A 9,708-nucleotide genomic window follows, 5' to 3' on the forward strand; every position below is an offset into this window, starting at 1 on the left:
TGATTGGCAGTTAAAAACAAAAACGTATTTATCTTACACCGAGCCCATTAGTTCATACTATATTTGAAACAATCATTTTTATATTCTCTCCCTTTAACTTTCTACTGACTGGTGTCCCCTCACCAACAGCACGTGTATGGGACTGTTTATTCACAGTCAGAGCTTCAGCCCGAGATGACCATATTCAAGATTTCATCTCTTTTTCACAGTATTCAGAGCCAAGAGTAGAAAATCAATAGTTGGAAACTGAGCTCTTGGAGCAGTCTGAAGCCTGAGGTTTTGATTAACAGGGATTACCTGCACATATCCATACATTATTATTTGAAACCTCTGGCCATATATATGAGGATTAGCATAATTTGCTTGCATGGACAAGGGACATTTCCCCATCTCTGGTCATACCAGCCTATCACATGGCAAAATAGCAAAGAAAATCTAATCATGTTCATTTTTCCTGGACACAAATTCGCACATTTGTGTCACAGTAAGCACGACTTTGAAAATTAGTGGTAAGTATATTAGCAAGGATATTTTATGCCTGGAGCACATAGAGGGGACACACCATCCTGGCAACCAAGATAACTGAGCTCTGAAAAAAAGTGTCAGCTATTGAATGATCTTTTTTCCAAATCCAACTGAGTAGTTTCTTAAGATAATTAATAATTTAAAAGAAATGCAATGAAATAATTTCAGTCCCAAAGCACCAGCAGGGTATCTGTGTGCAAAAACTATAGTTAGTTAAATACAGTGAAAAGGACTGAAAGGAGCATGTTATGATATTTTATAGGATCCTCAGAGAAAAGGGGAAACCAGACTTTTTTCCTCAGTTTTCAAAGTAGAAAGATACCTAGCTGCCTGGTTAATTATTCATTTATTTGTCTGCCAGCATACTGTGTTACTGCATTTTGAGAACATTTTATAGTAAATACTGAAGTTAAATGGCGTGTACACATTCAGTATTAAACACAATCAAAAAAGACATTTAGGATATGCAAAAGTGTGTAAATTGCATCAGTGTGATTGACATAGATTGCATATTGACAAGGAATATTGGATAACTGTACAGCACCATTCCATGGGCATACCATTTGCAAATACAAAGTGCCATCTTCCAACTAATTACGAGTTAATATAGCTTAAAGTGGCAGAAGGTTAGCGCACATTGTTCACTCTTCCTTTGTTTTTCCACCAGATTAATTAAAGCTCTCTCCACTGTACAGCAGGTTTGAAACTCACTTCAAAGACTCAAAGTTTCCCCCTAGACTGCACTTTATCCAAGGTTCTGTTTGCTTTAATTATGTAACAGGAAGCAGGGATCATCTCCAAAATCAATGGTTCCTCACTAGCTGGAGGTTAAGACCGGAGGTGAAAGCAATTAACTTCTAGATGTTATGATCATGTTATGCTGACATGCTGATTATAGAGCCACCTAAAGGCAATGCATCACCAAAGGCTTTAGGATTTCCTCACTGAAATTCAAAGTGATCACACCCATCCATCACGTCTTTTCTCAACTCATCAACTGTGCAATTATGGAGTCTCCTATCGTGTGTTCTGTCTTACACTTGATCTGTACAAAGTGAGGAGTTTGGCTTAACGAGAGCAACTTTCTTTCTCATGATGGGCTTGTTGGGCTGTAATAGCCTCTCTGTGGTATCTTCTTGCCTAGTGAAATATTATGACAGTAAATTGAGGGCTGTGAAAAAAAACGTGGTAACTCATTATTCTCGTACCACTAAAATACAGACAACAATAATAACCCCTAAAGAACAATACCAGTTTAGTTCAACTTGACCAAATGATCATGATCAACCTAACTTAATGCAGTGACTTCCAGTAAAAAAAACCCTTCAGATTTTACTCCAGTATGCTGCACAACATGTAGTCACATTCTCCAAACATAGTGTACTGTTGAATGCAGAGCAGTCTACCCAGCCCTTTTTCTCAAAGCGCTCAGAATATGCAACACATGAACAGAGAGGCACAACAGCTACAGAAGAGCCCTCACAACAATCATTACTTTCACAAGTGCAGCAAAGCAACTACACACACTTATCTCAGCGTCACTAATGAAACCAGGCATGCACTTCTTCGCTTCCTTGCCTTACCGTTTATATGCCATTTGCCTCATTTTCAGCAGATAAAATCACTACATTCATGTGCCTGTGCATCCCCTCAGAGCTGCATGCATTTAGAAAAAGACTCCTCTAATTCTGACTGGAGACAGGGCTGGTAGGCAGAGAGAGAGAGAGAGAGAGAGGGGGGAGAGAGAGAAAATGAGAGAGGGAGCTGAGAATTGAATGGAGCAGGAGGAGGTGTTCTGGAAGAGGAGGGGTTAGGGGAGTGATGGAGAGAAGAGCGAAGAGAGAGAGAGGAGAGGTGTGGCTGAAGGTGTAACTGCTGGGAGGAGAGGAAGTAAAAGTGAAAGTGGCCAACCTTGTGTCATGCTGCGCCTCGCCATCAGATTCCTGGTAGGAAGAGAAGAGAAGCGGGTGAAATGATTAGATATATTTATCAAGCAGATTTATCTGGCGCCGCCGCTGCCACTGCACGCCGTGGAGTACCTCTTATCTGGTGTTTAACGAGCTCTCAGAGTGGCTGTGTCTCGGCAAACAAATATATCCATTATTTCCTCACTCTCAAAACACACACTGTATCAGTTCTGAGAACATTAAGTGAAAGGAGGAGGGAGGCAGAGCAAGAAATGACAGATTAACAGTGCAAAAGAAAAATGCTGTGTGCTGCAGAAATGGAGAGAAAGTGCCCAAGGGTGAGAGGCAGACTTGCAGACTATAGTTACGAGGAAAGTACAAAAAAGTAAAACAGTAAACAAAACTAAAAATGTTGCAAATTAAGTCTAAAAGAATGATTTGTACTCTTCTTAGATTTCTTTCTTGATACCGCTCTCTTGTTTTGAAGGTGAATGAAGATATAGCTACCTTAGGGAACACAAAAATCTGCCTAACATGAAGCTCACTGCTGAGCGCTTCGTATTTTATTTCAATATGCAACAATCTGTGGAAAAAAGCACCACGCTTTGCAAAAGTTATGTGGAAGTTAGTCGCTTCAGGTTGCTAACGCTGTTTAGTGTTTATAACATAAGCTAACTGATGGCTAGCTATATTATACTCAGTACTCGGAGCATACTCAGTGCTGCTCTGTCATACCTACACATGGACGCAAATAAATAGACTGGTCATTGCTTGCATATAGATTGTAAATAATAAGGATTTCACAAGAATTTACATTGAATTTTTTAATGCAAGTTACATGCACGGCCATAATGAACTTTACAGTGGCCACGAAGTCACGCATTGTTTTGGTGCTGCAGTAGGTTGGTATGTTTTCAGGTGTTTGTGTGTTCGCATGTTGCATGCAACTCGCGTCAGTCTCATTGGTGAGGATTCAGCAAGGTATATTAAATGTCACAGGTGCACAGCTCCAACATACGGGCTACAAGATTGCAGTGCGTATTGGTGAGTGTGTGGATGCCAGGCTTCACGCAGTTGTGTGGGTGTTACAAACAGTGCGAATGATACAGCAGGATGACTCATACAGCTACTGAATGAGACAACGCTCAGTAATCCCCCCACCCCCCCACCTCCACGTCCATCCTTCCATCCCAGCATCCCTCTGTGTGGAGAGGGCAAGCCTAGAGAGAGGGGGAGGAGGATAGAATTGGCATTCCTGGAAGGCGTCACTGAATGATAATCAGCTCACATGGATTTACTTTCATTCAGTGGAAAAGGTAAAATATTAACCTTTAACTCGCTTTTGCTAAATGATGATAGAAAGGAGACAATAAGCACACATATATTAAAAATAGTGACTTGACAAACACTATTTGTCATTTATTTTGTACATAGCTTGGGCAGCTAAACATCCATCCACCCATTTTCTTCTGATTTCCATTTCATCGTCATGGGAGGTCTGGAGCTTATCCCAGTTGTCATAGTGTGAGAGACAGGTACACACTGGACATGTCGCCAGTCCATCGTAGGGCTCACACATAGAGGCAAACAACCATTCACTCTTACATTTACACCTATGGGTAATTTAGAATTACCAGTTAACCTATCCCAAAACCACGCATGTCTTTGGACTGTAGGAGGATGCCAGAGTACCCAGACACAGGGGGGACATGCAGACTCCACGCAGAAGGCCCCCTGGATTTGAAGCCATCTTGCATTTACATTGCCATTTGATAAAACTTTTATCATAAAAAAATATTAATTAGTATTTTTAATAACTTTGTAATCGTTAGGATTTCTTCTTAGAATTATTTCTGATACCACTGTGGATAATTTTCAGCATTATTTTCATTACATTTTTTGAATCTCTGCTCCCACAGCATTTAAAACTAAATCTGCTATTCTCATCCCAATATAAAGGTCATTCACTGCATTTACTAGGTGATGATTTTATCGAAACACACACATTAGCCCACATACTTGCTTAATGTTTAATTACTGCTGTATTTCACAGGGATACTCTTGTATTGTTAGGATGCGTTCTGCTGCTGACTGATAATTCATAACTTCACTATGTATCAATTACAAGTTCTCAGTTTACCTCAGCTCGTCACATATTTTGTAATACATGTATTTCAGCCTTGCCCTCCAGACTGCAGAGGACACTTCTCCTTCTTTTTCTCCTACCTTGAAGGAAGCACCCACCTCATCTCTGCACTTGCAAGCCACTAACTGTGAAAAGCTGCCATACAGCAGTTTTCTCTCTTTTTGCCAAATGTATTCCTTTTAATACAGACACCCACTCATTGGCTGAACAGTTGCTAGGGAGCTGACATCCAGTGAATAAGTTCTAGTCAGGAAGCGACATCCCAAACATTTCTCTTCCTCCTTACTGTTGGACGTTGGTCAAAGTTCACCCATTTAGCAGCAGGGTATTAGTACAACAGTGCATCAGGTTGTGAGAGGCCACATTACTGGATGGCATTTCTATGCCTGAGGCTCAAAAGCACAACAAAAACAGAAGGGGGGAAAGTGTTTAAATATTTTATGTATCAGCTACCTTCACACTGGCACACAAGCAGGATAGTGAAATTTGTTTTAGATTCAAGCAGTCTTTCTCTATTTTAGTAAAAAAGCAGCAAATAAGGCAGATGTATTTCTTAATATTATATTCCAAAGGGACCAGTAGTTCCCATTGCTAGCCCTCTGTTGAATGTTTGGAGGGCAGGGAGATGCTAATGCATTTAAATAAAAAGTAATACAGCACTCTGAGAACATCCCGGCCACTGAAAATGCTCATCTAGTAGGTCGCGCTGTGATTTTGAGTCTATATTTAAAAGAAGCATGAGCAAGAATACAGTTAGGTCCATTAGTATTTGAACAGTTATGCACTTTTGGTAATTTTGCTTTTGTACACCAACTGTATTTCCCACCTAGAATTTCTGCAGCCATCTTCAGCTGCTGCTTTTTCATAGGTCACTCTGCATTCAATTTGGTCTTCAGTGAAAAGGATGTTCTGAGATCAGCTGAATGACTTGGCCATTGAAGAATATCTCAGTTCTTTACCTTGAGATACTTTTGGGTTGCTTTTGCAGTATGCTTTGGGTTATTATCCATTTGTAGTGCGAAGGTCTGTCTGATCAGTTTTACGGCATTTGGCTAAATCTAAGCAGAGCACAGCCCAACACTTCAGAATTCATCCTGCTACCTCTACCAGCAATCACATCATCAATAAACACTAGTGACCTGGCTCCACTGACCTACATGCCCATGCTATAACATTGCCTTTCACAGATGATGGTGTATGCTTCGAATCACAAGCTGTTTCTCTTCTTTTGCCTTCTTTTTTCTTCTCATCATTTTGGTGCAGTTTCACCTTGGCTTCATCTGTTCCAAATGATGTTTTTTTAGGGCTGTTGAGGCCCTTTCAGATGTTTTTGCCAAAGTGTAATCTGACCTGCTTACTCTTGTGTGTAACCAGTGGTTTGCACCTTTCATTCATGAAGACATCTCTTTATGTAGACTTTAGGGACCAGAAAAAGTAGAAACATCCAAGTAAAACCCATAGTATAGCAAAGAAGGGGGTATACTACGTGTTTAGCTTATGCTACAACAGATATGCCTGTCTGTTTAAAATGTTCTTGACTGGACTTTTTCATCCACTTTAGCTGTTTTCTGTAGTCTTTCTGGCCTTTTGGTGTTGCCAATTGTTGTTAGTTTGATCACACCTGAAGTTTTTGCTATCTTTCTGATAGGTTTATCTTGTTCACTTGCATCAACAACTTTTTGGACCTCATTTTGAGAATTTCAGTAAAAAGCTGGAAAATACAAGTTCAACACTTGAAATTGATTCCAGATATTTTGTCTGCTTAATGTGTCACAGAGCAACAAGAAAATAGGCCTCACGTGGCCTTAAAACTACCTTCTCAACTGACCAATTATTTTTAAGCCTCTGAAAATAGGGCACTGTAACTCTTAGACTGTTGATGCAATACTTTTGATAAAGCTCTTCATATCCCCAGCGACTTTAAATCCCCTGTGATGGAGTATGGAGGCAAAAACTACAGAATTTGTGTAATTGTTCAAATGCTTATTGACCTAACTGTAACTTCTGTACCTATTCTTTTCAATCATAGACTGAAAATCACAACATGAGCTGCAGTTTGAACAAATCTTTTCTCGGTAAATGCACATTTTTAATGGTTAGGGTATTCTCAAAGCTTTGCTGTGGTCTATATTACTTTTGATTTAAATGCATCAACGTCTTTTTGCCCTCCAAACATTCAAAAGAGGGATAGCAAATGTCCAAATAGTTATGGAGCTATCGGTATGTTATGTGCATGCATTCCTGTGCATGTACAGCACAGAATAATTCAGATTCTCGTTAATGAATAATCATGTTTTCAGATTTAGTTTTGTATGGCAAGTGGGTGATGTGTCAGATGCAATTAAGCAAAACAGCAAACATAAATGAGTCACATCTACATAATAAGTCTGAGAAGAGTAATATTCAGCTAACAAAGACGAATGTGATGCAATACACTATATCAAAGCCTTGAATAAAGACTGAGTGAAATCATCAGAGGCTTGTGTAATCTTATTCATTTGGCTTCTCATTTCCAGCAATCTGCATTTACTTTTACTGCATGTGGAGGAAACATGACACAAACTGATCATTTCTTAGAATGATCACGGCAATTATCTTCACAATAGCGCAAAATAAAGTTACTGTGCATGATGTAATAACTGTCTATCATATAATAAAATCCAAAGTATGTGGGATGTGTATCTGCAGTCCTCATTTTGATCCACTGTGTTGAAAATCAAACTGCAAAAATCCTCTGCAGTTTTCACATAAGCTGTTCACAGTTTAAAGAACGCAGGCTTTCCAGGAAGTAGTTATTCATAACTGACATAATGCTAATTACTTCCTGCTGGACTACACCTCTTGAAATGGTGATAAATTCTTGGCTAAAGCAACCCTGTTCCATACCATGTTAAAAACAGCAGCTGGAACATTATTGCATATTAATAAAAGCAGATCGTGGTTTGCAGACATGGCCAACAGCGGTGTTGAGAGACATGTTGGAAATCAAATCTGATTAATTCAGGAAATAACTTCAAGTCCAACACATGCATTAGATGATGTCTAACCCTGACCATAATACTTCTTTTATCTTAAAAGCAATAACAAACATAGCTGCGTTACACATGCATATCTTTAGAACACTGAAGGTGCTGATACTAAATTGTAGTTTGCAGCATGGGATCCTTCTTGCATGTCACTCCTATGTCTTCTGGCCCTACTTTTCTCATTTATGTAGTTCTGACTCTAATTAAGGTATTCAAAGGTCATAAATAAATAAACTAACACTAAGGGTTTACATTCAAATTACCCAGTAATAAGTTATCCTTCCTGTCTGGTTATAGGGATATTTTCAGTGGATTATATATTTCATTAATCCCGCTTTGTAATGGTATGAAAATTGACCCTTGTAGATAGATTTTCAATAAACTGAACTGGATTTGAAGTTTTGAATTATTACATTTTTCAAATATTTTTAAACCAAACAACCAAACGAACAATTAAGTGTAGTGTAATGTACTCACAGCGACATTTAGAGGTCTGGGCAATGAGGTAGACCTGTAGGACATTCTAGGAAACTGCTGCTCCGGCCAGCTGAAGACAGGGCAGGGGTTGTTCCGTCCACTGGCAGCCAGATGAGGATAAGGTGACTCATAACTGGTAGGAATAACTTTTTTCTCCTTCTCCCGCCCTCTTTCTGACCATCTAACTTTTTCCCAGCAAGGCTTTTCTCTTTTTCTGTCCTTTTCCCTCCTTTTCTCACCTCCTCTGTCTCTCTCCCAGGAGGCTTCTTTTCTCTTCTCCCTCTCCTTCTCTTTTTCCATCCCCAAGCCTCCATTTCTCTCCCACAGAGTCCTGTTTTCCCTTTCCTTTGCTCTCCCTATACCTTCTTCAAGCACTTTTTCATTTCTCTCTTTCCCAAGGGTGCCATTAGCTACCAGTTCATCCAGCCGCCTCACTCTGTCAATGTCTGTCTCTAGATAATGTCTCCCAGTAGGGGCTTGTGCTTGGATCTTTGCACATAGCTCTTGGTTGGGCTCTGGGTGTGAATGAGTCTCCTCTTTTACTTTCCTTAGGACTTCCCTCGGCTCTATGATCCTACAGCTTGGTAATGTCTTGCTCCACTGGTGGATGGAACTTGTGATATCTTTGGAGTCACACTCCTTAATCGGCTGAAGGTTTGAGCTGGTTGGACTGTACCACATGTTTGTTGTTGATGTCAATGGTGGCGGTGGATTTGTTAAGGCAGAGTGCAGTGGTGTGTGAGATGGAGTTGGTGGAGGTGGTGGAGGAGTTAGATCGCAATGTCGTAAAACGAACGGTTGCTGAAGAGGACCACCATTTGATTTTAACACCCTGCAAGTCACTTCATTTAGAAACTGTGAGAACTTGCGCATGTCCTCTGATTTCTCATCACACTGATGGAATAAGACCGAAGAAGCATTTTTGCAAGATGATGACATATTCTGCAGTCCGGCATCTTTCCTTTGTGTTGTGCAAGTATTCTCATGATCATAGTCTCTTTTGCTTTCAGATTTAGCAGGAGGACGTGAAATGATAAGATTTTGGTAAATGATTTCATCCTCACCCTCAGCAGCAGAAGACACCTTATCAGTGTTGCAAGACTGTTTGTTGCTGTCTTGCTTAATAGGAGTCCGTAGTAAGCAGGTGGCCACTGAGCTCCAGCTATTTGTATCCCAACTTCCATCATCATCACTAGAGCTGCCGTTGCCACTCTGTAGACTCGGGCTTTTACTTCTCTCAATAGGATTGGGGATGGAGTTGTCCAGGCTTCCAAGTGATCTCCTCTTTATCCGAGAGACTGAAGCTCTGAGATTGGGTAAAGAGTTCGGAAAGTTAGACAAAGGTTCGTCAAGACTTGACAAAGATCCTTGCATGCATGGAACAGACCCCTGCAGGCTGGAAAAGGAACCTTTGAGTAAGGGAGAGGATTGGCGACGCAGCTGAGGCTCTTCTTCATGGTCACTGTAGGGTCCAGAGAAGACGGGGCAAGATGCCGTAGAAGAGCAGGAACCACGATCTTGCCGAGTTGAGGTTGCTCTGGAACGCTGTCGCCGTAAAGTAGCCATGTGATTTGCCTTTCTTCCTCTAATTTGCACAGACTTCGGTAATCCTTTCTGTACAGACTCA

General features: G+C 40.5%; 1 protein-coding gene across 2 annotated transcripts in view; it reads right to left on the minus strand.

Moving 5' to 3' along the window:
* Nucleotides 1-8,170, minus strand: part of LOC116334788 (brain-enriched guanylate kinase-associated protein) — a 53,131-nt gene extending 44,961 nt beyond the window's left edge. The window contains exons 1-2 of one of the 2 annotated variants that reach the window (XM_039603605.1): nt 8,082-8,170; nt 2,437-2,468 (exon numbers count right to left, since the gene is read on the minus strand). In XM_039603605.1, coding sequence (XP_039459539.1) covers nt 2,437-2,468; nt 8,082-8,126 — 77 coding nt within the window. In that variant the 5' untranslated portion in view covers nt 8,127-8,170. Of the gene's footprint in view, nt 1-2,436; nt 2,469-8,081 lie in introns of those variants that run through there. The other variant, XM_039603606.1, reaches the window with a different exon arrangement.
* Nucleotides 8,171-9,708: the final 1,538 nt, after the last annotated feature.

This window comes from Oreochromis aureus, linkage group 19 (genome assembly GCF_013358895.1).
Source record: "Oreochromis aureus strain Israel breed Guangdong linkage group 19, ZZ_aureus, whole genome shotgun sequence".
In the NCBI taxonomy this organism is placed as follows: Eukaryota; Metazoa; Chordata; class Actinopteri; order Cichliformes; family Cichlidae; genus Oreochromis; species Oreochromis aureus.